The sequence below is a fragment of the Schistocerca piceifrons genome, chromosome X (assembly GCF_021461385.2).
Source record: "Schistocerca piceifrons isolate TAMUIC-IGC-003096 chromosome X, iqSchPice1.1, whole genome shotgun sequence".
In the NCBI taxonomy this organism is placed as follows: Eukaryota; Metazoa; Arthropoda; class Insecta; order Orthoptera; family Acrididae; genus Schistocerca; species Schistocerca piceifrons.
The window spans coordinates 121,583,526-121,609,753 of NC_060149.1; the positions used below are offsets into that span (position 1 = coordinate 121,583,526).

Consider the following 26,228-nt stretch of genomic DNA (forward strand, 5'->3'; position numbering starts at 1 on the left):
GACCATAACAGAAGGTACAAATTTCGCATTTCAGTTCTCTAGAATATGGCAGAGAACACTTCTTCCGAACGACTCATCTGTTCGGACGAATCGACGATTCATCTGTCGGGTAAAGTAAACCACCATAATATAAGTATTTTGGGGTCACAAAATCCTGCCGGGCGCTGTGGCCGAGCGGTTCTAGGCGCTTTAGTCCGGAACGCGCTGATGCTACGGTCGCAGGTTCGAATCCTGCCTCGGGCATGGGTGTGTGTGATGTCCTTAGGTTAGTTTGGATTAAGTAGTTCTAAGTCTAGGGGACTGATGACCTCAGATGTTAAGTCCCATATTGCTCAGAGCCATTTGAACCATTTGTACAAAATCCTGGCGTCGTCACCGAACATGAAAGAGAATCACCGAGACTGAATGTGTTTTGTTCCGTTTCCGTTCACTAAGTTTATGGAATTTTGCGGAGGAAAGTGTGACAGCAACAGTTGGACTTTCTACAACATTTGTTATTTCCTCAACCTCACGGAGATTCCAATTAGTTCATTTTTCTGTATGACGCTGCCTCTCTCTCTTCCACCTTGAGGTGCAGCGTCATCTTAACAACAGCATCCCTCAACGTTGGAATGGAAGAAGTGGACAACAGGATCTTGTTCATTGTCTTTGGCCTCCGAGGCATCAGACCTCCGACCCTGAGACTGATTTTTTTTTCTGTGGAGCTACTGTGGCAGCTGTCTATTCCATAAAGAGGGACCTGTTGATTCTTGTGTGGAATGAAATGGAGCACTGTTCCGATGTTTCTCGAGCAACGCATGTCGTTCACGTTGAGTATATGGTATAGTATCTGAGGTAACATAAAACTGAACCTTTTCCTACCCAGTGACATCCACAATGTGTTTCTTTCTTTCATAGTGTATCTGTAACGAACAATTGAAATCTAGTCTTTCTTGCTGAATCACCCCGTTTATATGTTACTTATAACATGCTTATCGTAATATATGTAATGTAAAGTATGTAGAGAACCTGGTTACATATAAGAGTGGTCTTGATAGCTCTAATCTTACCAGTTTCAGTAAATCGAAAAATATTTAATGAACAAAATTTTACTGACATATGTCTAGAATGGACGGGAACAGGCTGAGAAATCAGATTTTTAAGATACTTGATAGTTGACTGAAATTTACCAACGTACTGTCGAGAGAGATGAGAAAGGATCTTGAACGGGCTGGGTTTAATCGGGGATTCATCTCAGGCTGGCCATCACGTGTGTTAGTCAGCGGCAGCTTTAAACTGTTCTACAATGAATATGAGTGGGTGATGAACAAAGGAAAGAATTTAGGCTAACGGAAGGAATGCATATAACGATTTTAGTAATGTGTAAGTGTTATTTAACGTGGTCTTTGATGTCCGTTATACTATATATATATATGGTATAGCGGACATCAAAGACCACGTTAAATATTGAAACAGTATATATATATATATATATATATATATATATATATATATATATATATATATATATATACTGTTTCAATTATTAATAACATAAAATTGAAATATCAAATGTAGTGGTTGCTTGGTTAGTCTGTATCTTAACTTCTATGTCAAGCTCTTTGGTTCTTCCTTTTTTGCGCAAGAGCTCCGTGGATCAGAAGAAAATTGTGTTACCATGTCTAGATGGTAAGTTGACGACAGTGAAATAGCATACTAAAGACTAGTCCAAAGATGAAAAAATGGTTCAAGTATCTCTGCGAGAAGTGTTCTCATGTATCAAAGGTGAAATAGGAGTTTGTTGGATATAATATTCGAAAAATGATGTTCCAATCCAACTTCGAACGAAACATTAGTGTATGGTAGGGAGGCTTAGATATCATTCGAGGAGGCTGGTACAAAATTCTGGGCAAATAGAAAAGGACTTATGTTACATTTCTGTTTTAGCAAACAGTCTGGAAAAGTTAAAGAAGGTTGGCTGTTTGATGAGGTTGTATTTGTCAAGACATCCTAGCTGCTGAAATATAGATATGATGGCAGACCACTGATGGTCACACAGAACAGGCAATTCATTGGAGAGTTTTATTAGATGAATTAAGGGGAAAAGAGAAAGAAATATAGCCCACTCCACACGTAGTGACTACGCAATAAACATGTGATACCGTATTTATACTTCCATTACGCTTTTATTCATAACGAAAAATTAATTAAACTTTTATTACAATTACTGTGATTTGCTAATTTTCTTTTTGAAATAAACTTCTTACAAAATATGTTTTATAGAAAACAATTGAAGTTAGATACGGATTCATTGCCCTAAAAATCGTGAGATTAAGTTATCACCTAACAAAAAGTAATTGCCTCTGAATTTACTAAAAAAACAGACGTTCTCAAAATACTCATTAAAGAATCACTGGAAACTATGATTTCTTGTGGCGAAACATGTACCCCAATGTTTCGAATGACATGCGAAATGTTGTCAATGGAGTTCGATTCCACCATACATATAATTTAATGTTACTTTATATTTACCTCCAAATCCAGATCCATATGTGTGGTCAAAAGACGGACCAGTTTTAAGATGCCCAGAAGGTGTAGAGTAGTTATTTCTTATCCAAAGAAAATCGGTAACCGAATCCTGTGACCAGCCGCAGATATCTTCACTTTCAAAATCGCAGGAGGATTTCGGCGAATGAATCAGGGCTTAGCATGGAACAAACAATGGTAACATTTGTATAAACAATACACTCATCAAAATTGGTATTGCAGAGATTAAAGTCTAACAGAAACATGTGAATCTGTATCATAAAAGATTGTTGAAACGTAATAAAATACTGTGTGTTTGACGCTGTGTAGCGTAAAAACTGTGCTGCAAAACAAGCCCCCAGAAAATTTTTTAATCTTAAATTGTGTTATGAATACACATGAAACATAGTGATTTACCTCTCAAACACTGCATTGTAATATTTCTTTTACTTTCACAGAGTAATTTACAGTGACAGTGACATTTGGTAGTCATGTTACCATAGGTGTTTCCTTGGCAACACTTCAGTAGATATTTATAATTAGATGTCAATTATATTATTTTTTTATTGTAACTGCATTTTTCCTAACTGTAAAAGGTTTTTTTCTGCTTGACGACAGTAACATAACATTCGTTAAATATATCAGTAATCTACTTTGTAGACGTAAAAAATGTTACACTGAAGATGCATTTTTCTAAGATACTTGGCCTTTAACGGTTTACGTTGTAACTTAAACTACCACGGATCTAAAGATGAGTGTATATATATGAATCTCAGTAACTGTTGTAAGATTTCTGGGCTACGAGAATCAATTGTAACTAAAATGGTTCTCATACATCCAATCTATTCTCAGGCGTCAACGTACTGATACAGATATTACTTATATTAGTAATAAGTACTTGTTACGTTATTATCTCTAATTTCAATGAAAAAGTGCAAATGTCATAACCAAGTGGCTGTGGGGAAAAGGTCTTTTACCAATTCGGCTTGTGTTTTACTTTCAGTAAACACTTCCTACATGATACTAAGGCTTTAAATATATCATTTGGTAGCTCCTGACATTCAGTAACAAAAGTTCAAGACAACTTTTAACAAGATTTCATCATTATTTCTAACTGGTCGAATTGCGGAGAAAGCTATGAAACTTCCTTGTGAACAGATTATTAGCACCACTGTAACAAATTTAAACACAATATAATTTGCTAGGCAGATTCCCGAGAAAAAAAGTCATCTGTTAATACAAACAGTAACTTTTTCTCGATAAATATGAACAATCGTGAGCTAATATCTGGAATTTCTCAACTTAATTTATGAATCGGACACACAAATATAAATTACACGAATGAAAGTAGACGATTCGGCATAAAAATCGAAACCCCACAGCTGGCTGTTTATGAGCTTTCTAGAGAGTGGAATGTCAATAGTGCAGGGTATACAGTCGAACGTGGATGAGTGAGAAAACTCTATAAATGAGCCTAATCCCCATATCCTGTCATTTTTCACCCAAAAATCTATATAAGTGATACGATTTTGACGATTCTGAGGTCCTGACCTCGATAAATGAGACTACTTGACTTCCGGTTATATAAGCAAATTTCACACGCATGACAGATACGTGTCTTTTGTTACAAACTTCCTAGTTGGTATATAGCGAATAATCGATTGTTTGCAGAGTCCTCAATTCTTTTGAATTTTGAACGGATACCAACCAGTCAATTTTCGATAGGATATGGAAGCTTCAATAACATGTTCGAAATGCAGCAAGCTGCCGATTGTCCTAGTTAATGTCGACCCAAGACTGCGCAAAAAAGGGAAAAACAGAGATAATTCAAAATACACATGTGTTCAATGTAAAGTGCTATTTCATGTATTTAATAAACCCTCTGCATTACTTAGACGTTACTCAGCGAAAACTGAGAACTTGTTTACAAAATGGTCCTTAAAACATACTATAGTTCGTATCAGCAGCTTTCAGTTCACCATCGTGAAATAATCGTCCAATTTTGTCTGTTTTTGTTCCTCATTCACTTTTTTCCTGATTATAGTCACCATTTACCGGTGAGTCAGAACATCGTATTTGTCAAACGACTTCGTTCTGCATTTTCTGACAGCAAATCAACAAATGTCAGTGCTCCGACGTGCGCAATAACCAGTTCTTCTACCGCTCATTTTGTTCACTATATCCACCTCACTTAGCTGCTCAAATACCAGTACACAGGTATCGTCATTTAACTACTTGTGGATATTTTCACCATCTACGTCTTCACAAAAGGAAATCTTCATTATTAATAACAGTATTCATTCTAATTATAACATAATACTTCCAGCTCGTTTTTAGTTGGGTTTTTTTTCGAAGGTTATTAAACTGTGCATGGATAATCCACAAGCTTTATGATTCGCATCCGGATAACCGGAAGCTTGCTCTACCAATACATAAATAGGTTACAAGTTGTAGCAGTATTTCTTGATTCCATAAGCATTGCTTTCCGGGATTCCCACTTTTCTTGAACCTTTCAAAGTGAAAAATGTACACTACTGGCCATTAAAATTGCTACACCACGACAGGAAGAAGATGCTGTGATTTGCAAATGATTAGCTTTTCAAAGCATTCACACCAGATTGGCGCCGGTGGCGACACCAACAACGTGCTGATATGAGGAAAGTTTCCAACCGATTTCTCATACACAAACAGCAGTTGACCGGCGTTGCCTGGTGAAACGTTGTTGTGATACCTCGTGTAGGGAGGAGAAATGAGACCCATCAAAAGGTCGGATTGTAGCCTATCGAGATTGCGGTTAATCGTATCGCGACATTGCTGCTCGCGTTGGTCGAGATCCAATGACTGTTAGCAGAATATGGAATCGGTCGGTCCAGGAGGGTAATACTGAACGCCGTGCTGGATCCCAACGGCCTCGTATCACTAGCAGTCGAGATGACAAGCATCCTATCCGCATGGCTGTAACGGATCGTGCAGCCACGTCTCGATCACTGAGTCAACAGATGGGGACGTTTGCAAGACAACAACCATCTGCACGAACAGTTCGACGACGTTTGCAGCAACATGGACTATCAGCTCGGAGTCCGTGGCTGCGGGTTACCCTTGACGCTACATTACAGACAGGAGCGCTTGTGATGGTGTAGCAACGACGAACCTGGGTGCACAAATGGCAAAACGTCATTTTTTCGGATGAATCCAGGTTCTGTTTACAGCATCATGATGGTCTCATCCGTGTTTGGCGACATCACGGTGAACGCACATTGGAAGCGTGTATTCGTCATCGCAATACTGGCGTATCACACGGCGTGATGGTATGGGGTGCCATTGGTTACACGTCTCTGTCACGTTTTGTTTGCATTGACGGCAATTTGAACAGTGGACGTTACATTTCAGATGTGTTACGACCCGTGGCTCTACCCTTCATTCGATCCCTGCGAAACCCTACATTTCAGCAGGATAATGCACGACCTCACGTTGCAGGTCCTGTACGGGCCTTTCTGGATACAGAAAATGTTCGACTGCTGCCCTGGCCAGCACATTCTCCAGATCTCTCACCAATTGAAAAAGTCTGGTCAATGGTGGCCGAGCAACTGGCGCGTCACAATACGCCAGTCACTACTCTTGATGAACCGTGGTATCATGTTGAAGCTGCATGGGCAGCTGTACCTGTACACGCCATCCAAGCTCTGTTTGACTCAATGCCCAGGCGTATCAAGGCCGTTATTACGGCCAGAGGTGGTTGCTCTGGGTGCTGATTTCCCAGGATCTATGCACCCAAACTGCGTGAAAATGTAATGTCAGTTCTAGTGTAATATATTTGTCCAATGAACACCCGATTATCATCTGCATTTCTTCTTGGTGTAATTTTAATGGTCAGTAGTGTAGTTGCTTAGCCTGGATTGAGGAAAAGCTCTGAAAGTTAGGGAAACCACTTCCTTAGCTACATATGTGAGAAAACTCTGTAAACGAAAAATAATTTGAAACCTTCAACTCTGACTAATGCAGATTCCACTGTTAGTTATGTAACAGGACAATGACACGCCAGTCACTGTGTAACGTCGATAGCAGGCTGTTGGAAGACAAAATAAATATGAAAGGATTAGTATAACGAGGTAAGTTATTAGAAGAACCTCTGCATGTGGGACTTAGATTGCGGGGTCTCCAGACGCGCCCATTGCAGTAGATCTGAGACGAGGCGCTGGAGCTGAGCGTGTAGCCAGGGTCACACACCAGCGTCGCCACTGCGCCACCCATACTCAGCTGCCACGATCCACTCGTCGGGTCTGGTACTACGTCGCAACCTCTCCCTGTAACAGCAATACACATCCCATCAAAATTCAGAGTAGCTCATGCAAGCGGCGCTGGACAGAGCCTGAAATCATTCACTGGTTGAAAGAGGTGAGCGTTTTAGGAGCACTCGGGACGGAAGCCACATTGCACGTCAATGAGAGGTACGTTCTGTTGTCGATTATAGGTCGTCGTGGCATGTGCATGCACACATCCATGTTTGTATGCTCAACTGTTCACCTGATCCAACTACAGCGCAATTAATGTAGCCTCTCACAAAAGACTTATTACTGTCCCTCAGTTCAGGGCACTTTTCTTCTGCAAAGAACTTGGAGCTAATTCTGGACCCCCATTACACTATACTAAAGAAACAACTGAAGTCTGTAAGAAGGTGACAGCGTCACTTCATTCACTACAGAACTATAAAAAAGTATGTCCATTATAATTATCCGGGCTGTTATGCCGTGGTCGGTTGATGAATTCTGTGTCAGTTCCTATAATCAAGTCCCATAATCAAGTTCTGTAACTTCTAACAATCCTACCACAACAAAGGTCAAACTTTAATAACGATTGTGGTGTTCAAATGGCTCTGAGCACTATGGGACTCAACTGCTGTGGTAATAAGTCCCCTAGAACTTAGAACTACTTAAACCTAACTAACCTAAGGACATCACACACATCCATGCCCGAGGCAGGATTCGAACCTGCGACCGTAGCGGTCGTGCGGTTCCAGACTGTAGCGCCTTTAACCGCTCGGCCACTCCGGCCGGCGATTGTGGTGTTGCTCACGCTGCTAAATACTGTATTTTCGGACAACAACAGTCATATTATGTGGCAGGTGTCATTAGAGCACAGTTAATAGTCATTTCATGTAATAATGAAAAAAACTAGGCACTCATCTTTTTGTGTTTCCCACGCTGGTCTCGTCGTAAAATCATGGCTCAATCGTTGAAAATCTAGGTGGTTACGATTCCAAGCTCGGATGCAAGGAGGCCTAGGTTTATACTGCTATATTCAAAAGTTTGTAGATGCGCTTCACAAACCATTCTTGAAGATTACACTTTTGCAGGACAATGGTGATGTAAAAAAAGCAATCAGCACTCCGAATTTAAGTTACACTTCCTTTTAATTGTAATATCACTTAAACACAAAACATCACTTCACAATACAAAACACACTTGAAAACATCTTTCTCACAGCCACTGTTAAAGTTCACATTTTATAAGCGGACTACAATACGCGTCTTTCCAACATGACGTCCAAGACTTGACCTTCTCAAGGTCCGACTCTCTAACAAGTTAACAACTAACTAACTATCGCTTACACGCCCGAAAATCAGAGTTACAAGTACGTAAAAGATCATAGTGACAATAGAAAGAATACACATAAGAATAATATCATTGCAATATAAACATATCGATGTATCGAAAATGAAATCAAATCTGAATGTTGTCTCATAAATACGTTAACTACTTTACAGAAACACAGTAGAATATTACTGGTATCGAGAGGTTCAGGTGAGCAGCCGTAATGGTTACGTAATTCAAGTACCATTACAACCTGCAAACTTCTTTATGGAGAAATTCGAAGAACAGGCCTAAGGTACTGCCAGCAAAAACGAAATGTGTGGTTCCGATACGTGGATGACCTGTTTGTGCTGTGGAGACATGGCAGGGAGGAACTAAGCCGGTTCTACGAACATCTGAATAGTATAAACTGGAGAATTCAGTTTACAATGGTGGAGGTAGACGGCAAATTACATTTCCTCGATATGCTTGTTTTTAGAAACGAAAATGGTAGTTTGGGCCACTCAGTATACCGCAAACCCACGCACACGGACCGTTATTTGCACCGGGATTCGAACCACCACCTATAACAGAAGCGGGGTGTTATCAAGACGTTAGCGGACAGAGCTAGAAATATTTGTGAACCTGAGTTGCTCGACGCTGAGATGGAACATCTCCACAATGCACTGATGAAGAACGGATATTCGTCCGCCGAAATAAAACGTGGGTTGAAGACAGCCACGCAGAAATCATAGTGACGTACAGGCTACTGCAAAATCTAAGGTTTTCCTGCCGTTTGTTAAAAATCTAACGGAAAGAATAGGGAGGATCTTGACGAAGCGGAATATTGCAGTAATTTACAAGCCCACCAGGAAGATACAGGAATATACCTTAAGCCTTCCAAGGACGCTCGCAAACCATTGGAAAAAGCTGGAGTGTATAGGATCCCATGCAGCTGTGGAGATGTTTATTTGGGTACTACTAAAAGAACTGTTTCAAAACGTTTGGAAGAGCATAAGGGCAATTGCAGAAGAGGAGAAACGGAACGATCAGCTGTTGCGGAGCATGCTTTCCAGCCAGGTAACCACCATATTCGTTTCGAGGAGACGCAAGTACTAGCGGCCACAAGGGGGTATTACGAAAGGCTCTACAGGTAGGCAATCGAAATCGCCAAACACCCTAATAATTTCAGTCGAAAGGAGGAGGGCATGAAATTAAATGGTATATGGATGCCGGTGTTGAAGAAGATGTGTACCACCCGTCAACTACTGGGTGATGGCAACGGCGATCGACGGCAACGGACAACGGCCAATTGCACTGACGTTTTCAAAACACGTGACGTCACGCCTCGTCGCGGGAGCGCGTGGACACGGAATTTAGCGGCAGTCAGTAGCGAGCCAGTGTGTGTGTTGGACATTCTGTGGTGTCACCGCCAGACACCACACTTGCTAGGTGGTAGCCTTTAAATCGGCCGCGGTCCGTTAGTATACGTCGGACCCGCGTGTCGCCACTATCAGTGATTGCAGACCGAGCGCCGCCACACGGCAGGTCTAGAGAGACTTCCTAGCACTCGCCCCAGTTGTACAACCGACTTTGCTAGCGATGGTTCACTGACAAAATACGCTCTGATTTGCCGAGACGATAGTTAGCATAGCCTTCAGCTACGTCATTTGCTACGACCTAGCAAGGCGCCATTATCAGTTACTATTGATCTTGTGATGCATCTACCGTCAGACCGACGTTCACCATTAATGGATTAAAGTTAAGTATTCCAGCAGCTACGTCCGTTTTTCTAAATTCTAATTTCCTTGTCCTGTTCCAGACCTCACGCCAGCCTGCGTGAGCTAAAACGCGTGCCTTTCGGCTTCCTCTATTATTAAGATGTTGGCTCTCCTGCCAACCCACAACACTCCATCGAGCTACAGACCCCCTTGAAGATATCCTCCGCAGACGGGGACGAAACGTTGGGAATTGACACAGAATTCATCAACCGACCACGGCATAACAGCCCGGATAATTATAATGGACATTACATTTCCGGCCGTGAAAGTCTGCATTTTAGGATACAAAGTATTCCGTTTCGAGATGAAAAAAAACTTGTAGAGTTACTAATACTCTTCATAGTGATCGTATTTTTCAAGGACTTTCGTATGAGAGCTCGCACCTGCTAGAATTGCCGATACGTTTGACACGTACACTATATCTACATCTAGACACCGTACGATCCATGGCGGACGGTAGGTATAAACAGCTCTAAAAAGGATAAAAAATTAGAGCCCAAAATCTAAAAGGAGACCAAAATATAACTCTATTTAATAATCTACACTCCTGGAAATGGAAAAAAGAACACATTGACACCGGTGTGTCAGACCCACCATACTTGCTCCGGACACTGCGAGAGGGCTGTACAAGCAATGATCACACGCACGGCACAGCGGACACACCAGGAACCGCGGTGTTGGCCGTCGAATGGCGCTAGCTGCGCAGCATTTGTGCACCGCCGCCGTCAGTGTCAGCCGGTTTGCCGTGGCATGCGGAGCTCCATCGCAGTCTTTAACACTGGTAGCATGCCGCGACAGCGTGGACGTGAACCGTGTGTGCAGTTGACGGACTTTGAGCGAGGGCGTATAGTGGGCATGCGGGAGGCCGGGTGGACGTACAGCCGAATTGCTCAACACGTGGGACGTGAGGTCTCCACAGTACATCGATGTTGTCGCCAGTGGTCGGCGGAAGGTGCATGTGCCCGTCGACTTGGGACCGGACCGCAGCGACGCACGGATGCACGCCAAGACCGTAGGATCCTACGCAGTGCCGTAGGGGACCGCACCGCCACTTCCCAGCAAATTAGGGACACTGTTGCTCCTGGGGTATCGGCGAGGACCATTCGCAACCGTCTCCATGAAGCTGGGCTACGGTCCCGCACACCGTTAGGCCGTCTTCCGCTCACGCCCCAACATCGTGCAGCCCGCCTCCAGTAGTGTCGCGACAGGCGTGAATGGAGGGACGAATGGAGACGTGTCGTCTTCAGCGATGAGAGTCGCTTCTCCCTTGGAGCCAATGATGGTCGTATGCGTGTTTGGCGCCGTGCAGGTGAGCGCCACAATCAGGACTGCATACGACCGAGGCACACAGGACCAACACCCGGCATCATGGTGTGGGGAGCGATCTCCTACACTGGCCGTACACCACTGGTGATCGTCGAGGGGACACTGAATAGTGCACGGTACATCCAAACCGTCATCGAACCCATCGTTCTACCATTCCTAGACCGGCAAGGGAACTTGCTGTTCTAATAGGACAATGCACGTCCGCATGTATCCCGTGCCACCCAACGAGCTCTAGAAGGTGTAAATCAACTACCCTGGCCAGCAAGATCTCCGGATCTGTCCCCCATTGAGCATGTTTGAGACTGGATGAAGCGTCGTCTCACGCGGTCTGCACGTCCAGCACGAACGCTGGTCCAACTGAGGCGCCAGGTGGAAATGGCATGGCAAGCCGTTCCACAGGACTACATCCAGCATCTCTACGATCGTCTCCATGGGAGAATAGCAGCCTGTATTGCTGCGAAAGGTGGATATACACTGTACTAGTGCCGACATTGTGCATGCTCTGTTGCCTGTGTCTATGTGCCCGTGGTTCTGTCAGTGTGATCATGTGATGTATCTGACCCCAGGAATGTGTCAATAAAGTTTCCCCTTCCTGGGACAATGAATTCACGGTGTTCTTATTTCAATTTCCAGGAGTGTAAATTCACCCACCTAATTTAATGGAGGTGTCATTTCCGTACCTGTTCCACTCGCTTACAGAGCGATGGAAAAGCGGCTGTCTATAAGCCTCTGCACGAGCCCTTATTTCCCTCATCTTATCTTTGTGGTGCTTACGTGAAATGTACGTTGGTGGCAGCAGGATCGATCTACAGTCGGCCTTTAATGCCAGTTCTCCGAATTTCATCAATAATTACTCGCTAATAGAGCACCGTCATCCCTCCAGGGATTCTGGTATTAGTTTTCAACAAAGTAAAACGCTCTCCGTATCATTACGTAATACTGACACGTTCTCTAAATTATTTCCTGTATCAGAAACCTGACTCTGGAATAATCTTCCGCAAAATATGAGAGAAATTAAATTCCCTTCATAATTCAAAAGACAGCTAATAGTCCACCTTGTATCACAAAAACTCTCTCTTCTTTATACTTTTCTGCAGATCACGCTGGTCAACCTACGCCCCCCCCCCCTCCCTACCTTCTCTTACAACTTTTCCCTTTCCATTGGCTACAGAGTTCTTTGTTTAAATTATGTGCTTTCCTAACATGCTAGCAGCCATTGTCACTGTCATTTCAATTTTCTCCTCTTCGCTTACGACAACACTAAACATGGCTTCAAATGTGCTAAACTAATCTATACCTTTCTTAATGCCCTTTGTTATTATTATTATTATTATTATTATTGATTTCTTAATGTAGTAGTTTTGTGTTAATTTATATGCAACTTCTAACCTTTTTATTCTTTCTTTATTTGTTTTGTTATCCAGTCCATTGGCTTGGATCCACTCCCCCAGGTATTTGAATCTATCAACTCTTAATTTTTCCATACTTTGTTTTCATAAACTTTTCTATTAGGACAAAAGCAACGTATGGATCAGAGTACCTAACATTGAATAAAAAAGGCGAATTAAGAGAACTAGAAAAAAGAAAGCCAAAATACTAAGAAAAATTCTAGGTCCTGAGAAAAAAATAGGTGGATTAAAAGAAGAAATGAAGACTTATACAAAAATACAGAAAATATCACAGATACAATGAGGAAGAGACGCCTAAAATTTTATGGACATTTAAAAAGAATGGAAGAAACACGGATTACAAAGAAAATTTTTAATTACGTTAGTAAGCTGAAAAAAAAAAACACTGTAGGATGGATAGAAGCAGTAAACAAAGACGCCAACAAAATAGGTGTTGCAGAAGAAATAATACATAACAGGAATCACTTCAGGCTACTGATAGAAAACGCAAGCTATGAAGGAGATGAGCCAAAACCCCGACCCAAGAGAGTGTGGACAGACGAGCAGAGACGAGCAGTTGGCGAGAAAATGAAGAGGGAAGAACGGAAGAAAAAGAAACACCATAAGTCTTAAACTGTATGCGGTCCATAGCTGGCCAAATTCATAAATAAAAAAAAATTATTATTATTATTATTATTATAAATGTTTTATAATATATTTGGTGTGTGTTGGTCCTGGTTAGATTTAAGAAAGGGCCTTAAGCTCATAATATGTTTAGACTAAATAAGCCTATAAGCAAATAAGTAAATAAAATATCTTTCACAACACTGTTTCTTTGCGTAAGGGCATTCATTGAAGATGTACGATCAGCATACTTCAAGATATAAAACAAACCGATTACCACAAAACTCACTTCAGAACTTCCACTCAAGCACGGAAACACACACACACACACACACACACACACACACACACAAACTGCGATCATTATACAGGCGTGTTTGAGGAGGAATGGTCAACTTGAGGGATACGGCATTTGAACCAAAAAAGTCTGGTAAACATATGATTTTAAATGCATAAATTAAGACTTTTAAAGACTTCTTGAGCTTCGCTACTGTGAAACACGTTTCCTCTGCTGAACAAGTGCCCGCAGCTCTTAAGCTATGCATTTTAGAGCCCATGTTTATTTGACATGTTTGCTTCCAATGGTCGCACCTGTCATATCCCTGAATATTAACCATTGCTCCTGGGACACTCTATATACATATTATAAACTTATGTGCATCGCCGTATTTTTCTGTCTGGTTGTTAACGCCGGGCAACGGCCTTGCCGCAGTGGATACACCGGTTCCCGTGAGATCATCGAAGTTAAGCGCTGTCGGGCGTGGCCGGCGCTTAGATGGGTGATCATCCAGCCGCCATGTGCTATTGCCATTTTTCGGGGTGCACTCAGCCTCGTGATGCCAATTGAGGAGCTACTCGACCGATTGGTAGCGGCTCCGGTCAAAGAAAACCATCTAAACGACCGGGAGAGCGGTGTGCTGACCACACGCCCCTCCTATTCGCTTCCTCAACTAAGGGTGACATGGCGGTCGGACGGTCCCGATGGGCCACTTGTGGCCTGAAGACGGAGTGCTTTTTTGCTAACGCTGGCCAGTCTCAGGAACTACTAGGGGGTTTTGATTCAATTTCACTTGTAGATGAGTGATTCACAAAGAAGGTTTGTGTGTATCACAAACAAGCCCTCTGGCCATAGATAGCTACTACTAACCAATTGCAGCTCGGCGGGTCGCTGGTAATTGCAGGATATTTCAAAATTCCTGTTACAGGCTCCTAGGGATTGAAGAAGGAACTTAAGAGATAAAACTTTGGTAAGAAATCATGGACAGAGATGTACCATCTTGAGTTTGGATATAAAATAAGTTTCAAGATCGGATTACTTATAAATCTCACGATACATAATGGCAGAGCTGCACAACGCATGTATCGAGAACATTTTGTCGACCGCCTCAGTCGATCGCATACCATTTTCGTCCGAGTACGACAATGGCTGCGAAAAACTGGTACGTTTTCAGCCAGGTGGATTGACTGCGGTGCTCCGTAGACGGGCACCAGGATATGTCGACATTGTGTACAAAAGCATGCATCGCAAATACACCTTGAGCCACGACCAGCTGGGACGCCAAGTGGACCAGTTCCTGTAGAGCACACCGGTCAGAGCTCATTGTCTCTACTATTTGCAGATTGTGAAGTGACTGATTTGACAGTGACGCAGTCTTCAAACTTCGTCCATACAGTACATTTGGGGACATTCCTTCCTTATCGAAGCTTTATCTACTAATCCCCCTCTAGAACCACTAGAAATCTGTAACAGGAATTGTAAAATATTCTGAATATGGGGTGGGCAAAACGAAACTGTACCGGAAAATCGGCATGCACCATACGACAGGCAACTCAACTTTCATCATCTGCGTGCAGATGATGCAAGTTGGGCTGTCTATCTTAAGGCGCATGAAATACACTCCACAACAGAATTTAAGGATCACTTCTTCGAAACCCCTTAATTTTCTCCCATTGCCACGCATACGTTTGAAATTTGGCTGTTTTGTGTCTACAACGTTGCTCTGTAGTGCTGCCAAAGCGAGACAGCCTGCGACGTCGCCATCGGGCTCGACGACGCTTCTGACATCAAGATGTCGACATCTGCGAGAGAGAGGACAGAGCTCTGAAGTACACGTGGCGTGTGAAGTGGGTTAATGATGTCACAATGGCACCGAATTTCACCAAAATTCTGTCCAACGCCACCGTGGACGTGCCAGAGGAATGAAGGTCGTTACAGCCTCTCTAACCAATATTTCACCAAATGTTCAAATGTGTGTGAAATCTTATGCGACTTTTACACACTACTTAACCTAAATTATCCTAAGGACAAACACACACACCCATGCCCGAGGGAGGACTCGAACCTCCGCCGGCACCAGCCGCACAGTCCATGACTGCAGCTCGGCTAATCCCGCGCGGCAACATTTCACCACCATTCCAGACACACCACCCCTAAGACCTGACACGCAAATACCTCAGTGGATGACATATAAAGCGTCCATGAAACCACCCTTTTTCTTGGGACGTTGATTTCCACACACGTAGGCAACCGCGACTCACCTCCGATGCCAATTGTCTCCCTGCAGGTGCCTAATACTACTTCGCAGGTTTTCTTTTTAAAATAACATTCCTAAAATTATCAATAAATGTGGGCAGACAGCACCGAGCGTATTGCCGAGCTGGGGGGCCTTAGAGTGTCCGTTTGCAGTTTGGTCCACACATAGGTCAATGTCACAGCCATCTGTGATCACGTCACAGCGCATGAAATGGGAGCACTGAAAAAGCCTAAGCACCTTTGCTGCTTCGGCTCACGTTCAGATTTTGTTGAATGAGTTTGAACGGTCCCTACTGTTTTCACCCTGTAGAGAAGTGCAAAAACAGCGGTAGCACTGCACTAGAAAGGGCCTAGATGTCGTTCAGTGTGGTTATACCCCTGTGATGTCCATCAAGAAGGGTAAAGTTGACCAAGAGTTGTCAGCAGTGTCAAAGATTGTCAAGAACACTTCCTGTTGCTCATCGCACTGCGAACTATCGTTTTCGACCACGAAATATGTGGGAATCATCGTCCCAATTAAAGGGTTGAGTTCATTGGCGCTCTTTATGACACGCCCTGAGGTCTTTTGGTGCCGTTGGTGCGTCTGAAATGTTTTCCTCGACCAATACTACGAAAACCGTGTGATATCAACGCTGAGCGTCGTGGTTCTGACCTCCATTGTAGAGGCATCAAAAGAAGAGTTGCAGTGTGAGTAAGAGGGGCTGTGACGACCTTCCCATCGTGTGATATAGCCACAACGGTGTTGTGCAGAATTGTGGTGAAATTTGGTTCCGATGTGATGTCTTTAATCCACTGTACACGTCACATGAATTTCTCAACTCTGGCCTTTTTTCCGCATGTGTCGAAACCTTGATGTTTGAAGCGACAGAGGTAGTCCGAGGGCGACGTCGCAGGCTGCCTCGCTTATGCAGCATTACAGAGGAAGGATGTAGCCACCTGTGAGTCAGATTTTAAACTTATGCATCGCAATGTGAGACAATTATGTCCTTTCGAAAAAGTGATACTTCAATTCTGTTGCACAGTTTATTTTCTTGCCCACTTCTTTTGTCCACCCTGTAAATATAGCTTTTCTCTTTGTACATACTCATGCATGTAGCATACCTACTGCATGAACCAGGAAATAATGACTGAAGAATCAATGCGCAAATGTCCTGACCTTAAACGCACCGCATCTAAAAACATTTTACAATTAAAGTGAAAAGTGTGCGATCCCAATAAGTGAATCCAACTGAGCGTTGTGTTTCCATGGGACGTTCCATGGATTATTCTCCCACGAAAATCTCGGGTACGAAAAGATCTTTCTGGGATTCAGTTATTAACGGATACTTGGAAATACATTTGTGGAAGACCTTCTTAATCGTGATGGTAGCTTTCAACTTGGGTAAACAAAGATCCTGGTGTTTCCTTAATTTTCTCAAAAAAAAGAAAAGTTAATTTAATTGATTTCAATTGTGAATTTTAATTCCGTTGCCCAGCAATTCGGCAGACGGCGAGCAGTATCACGAATATGTATGTACCTGCGTGCTTTAGAAGGAGCAGGATTTTACGGAGGGCGCTAAACTCGACAAAGATAGTTCGTGCAGTCATGATTTATGATCATGCGCCATCCCGACAATTTCTGGTATAAATTTAGCAGCGTGTATCAGCAATCTTCAGTGTGAGACTCACGTATTTCTCGTAGTTAGCCGACATACCATGGCAAGATGTCGATGTCATCCGGCTGCAGTCCCTAAATCTCATGGAATATTCACTATGTTTGGAAAACATCAAGGACACAGTTTTTATATGTAATTTTACACTATTTTGCGACGTATTTTCCCTCAGTATACCTCATACGGTTTACCTCGCTCTTTCAGACTTCTTACGCCATTACGAAGTATTAATGTCTCTGTGTCTCGGGTGAAAAAGGATGACATCATGTGTGCTGTGAGTGCTAATAAATGTAACTAAAACAGTCTACTGACTTAGTTACTTATGTATTTCTCGAAATAAATAAGTGACTAACGCAGTAACTTGTTTTATTTATGTCCGTAGTTCGGTATGCTGACAACGGCTATCAGCTGTTTTAACGTAATGTACCGCAGTTTTTGACCATAACATTTTATTTGGGACTATACTGTCTAGTGCTGACGCATATTCCATCATTAATTTAATTTTGCACGTATAATGATGCATAACGTACACACCATGTAAAAGCTGAGAACCACATCATAGGAACAGCGTCTTCTGCTACGTAAATTTACGTACAAGATGTTTCAGATAAGTATTTGTGCAAGACGTTATGACGTATCACATAGTTTTAAACTTTTTACCATGCTCAAGCCACTCTAATATCAATTTGAAAACAAGTTCTTTGTAAATGCTGTAGTGACGCTCTAGTCAGAGTGTAATTCACAATGGTGACTTCTCTTGCTGGAGAGATAACTATGGAATAATAGTTCCATGATTAACAAGGCCATTTTCCGACAAGTTAATGTGTCCTATAACTGCACTGGTGGCTTGAAAGGAGATTGAATGATCGAATTATCAGTTCTCTTCAATGTAACTGCTTGGTCCTTTTTATCTTAAATACAATGTAAATTGCTCTCTGGCAATCTAGAGCTAAAGAAACTGTAAAACCTTAAAGCACTTGAGGTAAAAGTTCCTTCAGAAAGGCCACCGCCGACTTCCATCCCCTTTCCCTCGGTGTCGATCGGACATTAAATTTCAAGCTTCCTTCTTTCTCCTTCAGGCATTCAACCTTTATCCTCGACATCGAGGTCACTGCGTACAGGAACACCAACGATATTACGTCTCCTGGCCTTGGCTCGTAAAACATCGAAATCAGTACCCTCCTTTTTCAGGTATTAATCTGATAATCCGAGACACTTCCATGAGCAAAATGCATCATGAGAGCTTACCTCTTTTCCCACGGAAATAAGGGGTTCCACACCTTTACGTAACTTTTTTTGACGACGCGAAGTTGGAGCTCCATAATTACACAGGACAGAGTGCACCGAATGTACAGAATCGACACGGAGCGCTTAATTAACAAGGTGATGGGGAGCCACTGCTAAAATGATACGGACAACCTAGTAAGTAATGAAGAAACGTCTAAACATTATTAGCTACCCTTTAAGCCGGTTTCCGGACTCGTAGAAGGAAGGAAGGAAGGAAGGAAGGGAGGAAGATTGGGATGGTGCCAAGGATGTTCTCCTTTTAGAGGAACCATCCTGGGAACTGCCTGGAGCGATTTAGGGAAATCACGGAAAACCTAAATCTGACTGGCCGGACGCAGGTTTGAACTACCGTTCTCCCGAATGCGAGTCCTGTGTGATATTCACTGTGCGGATTCGTGTTTCTTTTTTTATATCTCCGTCAAGCGGCTGCGTAGGAATGGAGACATTTGAACATCCACCATACAGTGACACTGACATCCGGAGATAATGTTAGTGAAGAGGGGCTCACTCGTTATCTGTCGCACTGGTACGGACAGCCACAAGTGACTTCCGATGGGCGAAGTCTCCTCCCCGCTAATCCCTGTAAATTTGGCAGCATTGCAATCAGCGAGCTTCAGTAACGCAAACACCAAGAGCCTGCCCCACAATCAGCACTGGCGGCTTACAGTCAGTTGATCAGACCAGCTGCACGGGCAACAGTATAGCAGAAAAACAGAGCCTTTTATTTACTAGAAGAGAAGAAATATCAAGAGAAAAGAGCTTCTACGAAGGTCAGCGTTACGTAAAGTTCATGAAAAGACAAACGTGCAGACTGAAGGAGCAACGCAACAGTGCTATGCTTTCACTTTAATTTGGATGAGAGACAGATTCAGTAAAGGAGCTCGCAGCGCAGCCGAAAATATCCCTTCGGCTCCCAGATGAGTGCCCGCATCTCGTGGTCGTGCGGTAGCTTTCTCGCTTCCCACGCCCGGGTTCCCGGGTTCGATTTCCGGCGGGGTCAGGGATTTTCTCTGCCTCGTGATGGCTGGGTGTTGTGTGATGTCCTTAGGTTAGTTAGGTTTAAGTAGTTCTAAGTTCTAGGGGACTGATGACCATAGATGTTAAGTCCCATAGTGCTCAGAGCCATTTGAACCATTTGAACCCAGATGAGTACACTGGTATAAAAGACGAGCATGTTATTCACTTTACTCTGTTAAAATCCAAATAGATACACATGCTAGCAGTAGAATTCTTATTATTTTCGAGGATATACTGGGCAACTCAAAATGAACACAGGAGTTACAAAACGGCTGTAGCTATTTAATGAATAGGGATACAGAAATGGCCGGCCGGAGTGGCCGTGCGGTTCTGGGCGCTACAGTCTGGAGCCGAGTGACCGCTACTGTCGCAGGTTCGAAGCCTGTCTCGGGCATGGATGTGTGTGATGTCCTTAGGTTAGTTAGGTTTAATTAGTTCTAAGTTCTAGGCGACTGATGACCTCAGAAGTTAAGTCGCATAGTGCTCAGAGCCATTTGAACCATTTTTTTGATGCAGAAAAAAAAGACTTATAGAGATCACAGTGCAGAAAATATTCCGTCAGAGATAAAATCAGGCACCTTCACATTTTGTCAACATTCGCAGATGACATAGGCAGTTTCAAAAAACGTGTGTCAGCAACAAGCGTTGGATTAATCTGCCTTTCATGTGAACATAGTCAATCGAAATCGACGTAAGAAGCCACTAGGGAGCAACAAATACCACAGACAACGATTTGGCGGGTTTTTGACGTGAAACAGAATATGAAACATTAGATAATTCAAACGTTACTGCATCTGAAACAGGAATACTATCACAATTGTACGAATTACGCTACAGCAGTGGTGAAGCCATGGAGAAAGAAACATTTGCTGCACGTCTCAGTTTTAGTGATGAAGCAACTTTATCACTAAGTGGTAAGTTTAATAGACACAACACTTGAATATGGCGTGTGGTGTCACCGCCAGACACCACACTTGCTAGGTGGTAGCCTTTAAATCGGCCGCGGTCCGTTAGTATACGTCGGACCCGCGTGTCGCCACTATCAGTGATTGCAGACCGAGCGCCGCCACACGGCAGGTCTAGAGAGACTTCCTAGCACTCGCCCCAGTTGTACAACCGACTTTGCTAGCGATGGTTCACTGACAAAATACGCTCTCATTTGCCGAGACGATAGTTAGCATAGCCTTCAGCTACGTCATTTGCTACGACCTAGCAAGCCGCCATTACCAGTTACTATTGATACTGTGAATAATGTACCGTCAAGAGCGACGTTCACCATTAATGGATTAAAGTTAAGTATTCCAGCAGCTACGTCCGTTTTTCTAAATTCTAATTTCCTTGTCCTGTTCCAAACCTCACGCCAGCCTGCGTGAGCTAAAACGCGTGCCTTTCGGCCTCCTCTAGTAACCCGGTGTTGGCTCTCCTGCCAACCACAACATGGAGTACAGAAAAGCCATCGTGTGTAACTGAGAATCCGAGTGCCTCACTGAATTATTTATTTATGTATTTAGTGTATGGCAATGCACATAATTTTATACTTCTTACAAAGTTACACATAAAAAATACAATAAAATATGCTATATAAGAAGTATAAAACATACAGATAGAGGGCAATACAATTAAATACAAACAAAGATTATATATGGTCAATACAGTTAAATACAAACATCTAAATTATCTATAAAGTCTTTTGTGGCGTCTGTTGCCATCAGAAAATCACTGAACTTGCCACTGTATGCTCTTCTGTCGCACTCTTGGACGATGCGGCGGATGGTCTGTCTGTTGGCTCCGCAGTCACACTTGAGAGTTGGTCTTTTTCCCCATTTGTAAAGAGTATTTGCACATCTTCTGTGATTTGTGCGTATTCTGTCAAGGGATGTCCATATTTTACGTGTTAATTCATATCCGGGCGGTCTCTCAGTGATGCAGGGGAGGGCTTGAAAATGTTCAGGGTACACCTCTTGCCATTGTTACCTCCAGGTCTTTATTGCATTAACGTTTACACTTTGCAATTCCTTGGCTGTAATCATTGTTGGATGTCTAGACCGAAGTCTGTTTCTTTCCAGGCCAGGCATATCGCAGTGTATAGGGAGCTGGGCATTGTTCATTATCTTCCTATATTCCCGGTGAAGAGCGTTCTTCTGACGTAGGTCCGCAGGTGGTATGTCGCTCAGAATTGGCAGCCAATGTGTTGGGGTTGATCTCATGGCCACGCGGGATTAGCCGAGCGGTCTAGGGCGCTCCAGTCATGTACTGTGCGGCTGATCCCGGTGAAGGTTCGAGTCATCCCTAGGGCGTGGGTGTATGTGTTTCTCCTTAGGATAATTTAGGTTAAGTAGCGTGTAAGCTTAGGGACTGATGACCTTAGCAGTTAAGTCCCATAAGATTTAACGCACTTTATTTTTTTATTTTTGATCTCATGGTTCCGCTGTCAATTCGCATCGTGCTATTCCGCTGCAAGTCGATTTTTTATTTTTTTTTGTAACACTGTTCCTCCTGACCGGAGCGCAGTACTCCGCGACCGAGTAGTCCAATCCGAGTGCCGAAGTGTGTAGCGTGTCAGCCGAGGAGTCCCAAATAGAGCCGCACAGCCTCTGGAGAATATTATTCCTCGTATTTAGTTTGGCTGTAGTATTTTCCACATGTCGTTTATAAATGAGCGCTCTATCCAAAGTGACTCCAAGGTACTTTGGATGCTCATTAGATCGGAGCCGATTTCCCTCGAGACGACCATCAAGTTGTTTGCTTGCTAATTTATTACTGAGATGGAAACATGTAGTTTCGGTTTTTGTAGGATTTGGCTGTAATCTCGATTTACGTAAGTATGTACTTAAGGTTCTTTCCATGACCTCATAGTTCTTGTGTTGTGTTGCCAAAACCCAATCGTCTGCGTACCCAAACTTCCTGGAAGATGCGGATGGCATATCGGCAATATACAAGCTGAACAGTAGTGGAGCCAACACGGAGCCCTGCGGTAGGCCGTTGTTCAGGGTTCTTTGTACGCTTATCTGTCCTCCTGTTACTACTTGGAATGTTCTGGCAGCAAGCATGGCACCTATAAGTCTGGTAGTTATCAGGGAAGGGATTGTTTTCAGGAAATTGTACACTAGGCCGTCTCCAGACAGTGTCGTAGGCAGCAGACAGATCTATGAAAACAGCTGATGTTTTTAATTTTCTTTGGTACCCAGCCTCTATGTACGTAGTTAGTGGCATGACCTGGTCTGTACAGTTGCGCGCAGGGCGGAACCCGGCTTGCTCCAAGGGAACTTACTCCAGAACTTTGGTGTCACTGCTGTTATAGACAAGTCTTTCCAGGAATTTATAGACAGAGCTCAATAATGCGACTGGTCGGTAGCTCCTTGGTTCGGTACTCGCCTTCCCTGACTTTAGGAGAGCAACGATCTTTGATCGTTTCACTTGCTGAGGGAATATGCCATGAGTTAAAATATCTGTAAAGAATTCTGTTAACCATCTTTTCGCATATTTCCCGCAGCTCAGAAGAAACTCCGGATGGACTCAATCAAATCCAGGCGTTTTTCCCAGTTTTACGTCTTTCAGAGCGCTGGTTATGTCTTCTGCCGAGAATGGACGGAAAAATTCCGTCTGGTCATCGCAGAGAGATTTTAATGTTGTGAGCTCACGCTTAATCTGAGATGTGTGAGCTCTGTCTCGCGGAGTTTTAGAGGTTGATATTATATGGGAGGCAATCTTGTTTAAATGTATCGGTGTTTCTTTGTGGACGCTCTTATTGCCATCATTTAGTTTTCTTAAAAGGGACCATGGCTTTCTACTAGACGTTTTGAAGTCTAGTTCTTGAACGGTTTCCATCCATCGTTCTCGTTGAGCCGCATCAAGATTGTGTAGTAGGTCGTCAGCCATTTCCTGGTCGTTGCTCTTAAGGAATGCCTGGTATTGATTTTCACATTAATTGTTCCATCCTGGAATGTATTCTTTACGTTATCCTCTAGGTATTGCCTTTTTTGCGGAGCTTATAACCGCTCCAACAAATCTCTTGTAGTTCTTTAGGAGGTATCTATCCCAGGCACACATGCAGGTTGTTAGAAAAAATTTCCCAGTTGCTTTCTGGAAATTCCACCGCGGGTGAGGAAAGGAAGTAACCAGGGGAATAGTTATTCCAATCTCTATGAGGGCGGGTCGATGTTGGCTGTGTGGGAAGTCTGGTAAAATATCGCAGGAGATTCTCAGCGGTATTTTTTCCTTGTCTGTGGTCACGAAACATAGGTCCGAAATATATCCTCGTCTCCATGCTGCCGAATAGAATGAATATCTATCATTTGGGTCAAATACGAAGTACATATTGTTTTCATCCGCCCAGTTTGCAAGTGCCTCACCACTGTCGTCGTTCACTTTGTATTTCCATTGGGTGTGATGACTGTTGTAGTTGCCTACATAGATAGATGGATGTTGCAGTAGTGGTAGGAATAGTGGAGGCCATGAGACTGCAGGAGATTTATATGTGTTACTTATGGTATATCCTTCGATTTGAATAACCCCTTCGTGTATGTTGTTGTTGGTAGATGTTGAATACAATTGAACATTTTCGATATTGGATCTCATATAAGTTGCCACATCATAAGCGTGGTGGTATGTGGCACCAGCTAAGTCATAGCCGTATATTTTATCTCTTTCCTTAGTTGTTCCTCGTTCTACGTGTGTGTTTCCTGAATGGCAGCGACTTCAATGTCGTTATCGTTTAGAACCTTTTGCAGGACATCACACTTTGCCCTGCTTATTCCTTCTGTAGTCAGCTGGTAAATCCTGAGGTAAGATGCAAGTTTTCTTGTCAGCTGCCCATTAGAATGACCAATGGGTTCTGATTGTGCCGTTTCGGTTAGGATGTGCTATGAAACAGCCAGGAGATCAATATGATTATCCGGCTGCCAGTTAACGCTAGTTCATTTAATTCACTGAAACTTAACGTATTTTGTGCAGTGCCAGTATAAATATTGTACAGCCCATTTTCCTTCATTGAGCCAAATTTTTTAAGACACATTTACCTGAACGTGCTTGAGAAATAGCTGATGCCACGGTTTTACACAGATTCCACTGATTACGTCTTTTGGAGCAAAAACACGTCCGAAGTATCTAATATTTTTGAGCTGAATATATATAATACTACTTCTAATTGGAATTTAAACAAATTTATACAAATTGAAAGTACTATTATATGTATTGTATGATGTAGAGCAAAGATAATCTCTGCATGTATAGCAACTGTCAGTGACGGCTGTGCATATTTACGTAAAAAAATCCTTATGCTGACTCCATAAAGGTATACATGAACCATATAATCGCGTATTATTACATGACTATTACGAAATATTGTCACTGACATTCTCCAGAGCACATTGCGTATAACCTCTTCATTCCCGAGCAAATATTAAAAGTGCAGGAGAGCTACATTTGTGTTAATTACTTTGCTTTGATGCTGGTTAATAGTGAACAAACTCAAAATGTTTTTGAAATCATTGTGAAGTTTTTGTAGATGGTATGATATATGATACCTCTGGACTTAACTAGGATAATTATACATGCAACTATATGTTTTCGTGTTACTTTTTTACCAAAAAAGCAGTCATAAACATTACAAATGTTGTCCATATTTGCTGTAGATTTCAAGGTAGGTCAAGCTTCAAACTTGGTACCAAAACTATCAACAATTTTCAGTCGTCAAATAATTTCAGATAATTTTTGAGGATGTAATGCCTATCACTTGAAACATTATCTGCAATTAGTGGGTATCTAGTTTTCCTCTCCCGGCACATTCTTCACCGTGGTACACCTGAAAGTGCTGCAACAAGACTGTCTTCCCAAAACTTGTGCATTTCATCTACAGTAGAATGAAGTAATTTTCCTCTTTCACTGACGTGCCTAATATATGTAACCTGAGACATATTCTCAGAAAGTGAACCAAGAAAGTATCTGGAAAAATATTCAGACGACTTCTGAGCTTCTGACAGTAATCTTAGATTGAAGGTTACTAGGAGTGTCACCCATCTGAAAACTGAGACAGGCACATCAGTTTTTTAATTAAAATATCTAGTAGAAAACAATAATTCTTTTAATAACACACTTATTTTTCTCATTTGTATGTTTCCAGATCACGTTTCTCTGCCGAATTCGAGCAAAGAGGCACAGTTCCTTCTTCTGATGTACTTTGTTCACTTTTATCTCTTTTCATGAAAGAGTCCTCTTCATCCTCAGATTCATCAAACTCTATACCCTACTCATCTTGATTAACCCTTTATCGATTCAAGCCTGGTAATCAAGTATACACACACACTTATATATAACCACACTTCACCTGACATATACAAAGTAGGCATCGATTTCATAGGTGATACCGAAGAGTTTAAACTTACGAATATCTCCTAATGTTAATTTGTTGTTTACTATTAACTGACGGATTTCTGTACAGTTTTGATACAGGTCTGAAGCATGTAATAGCCAACGGTCTAGCCGCAGGGGAAACAACGGTTCCCGCCAGATCACTGAAGTTAAGCGATATCGGGCTTAGTTAGCAC

The 26,228-nt window shown here is 42.6% G+C and overlaps 1 protein-coding gene across 2 annotated transcripts in view; it reads right to left on the bottom strand.

Moving 5' to 3' along the window:
* Positions 1-26,228, bottom strand: part of LOC124721690 (MAM and LDL-receptor class A domain-containing protein 1-like) — a 1,116,850-nt gene that overhangs the window by 439,030 nt on the left and 651,592 nt on the right. For both annotated transcript variants that reach the window (XM_047246770.1, XM_047246769.1), the window contains exons 3-4: positions 6,633-6,809; positions 2,512-2,682 (exon numbers count right to left, since the gene is read on the bottom strand). In XM_047246770.1, the coding sequence (XP_047102726.1) occupies positions 2,512-2,682; positions 6,633-6,809 (348 nt within the window). The remainder of the gene's footprint in view (positions 1-2,511; positions 2,683-6,632; positions 6,810-26,228) is intronic.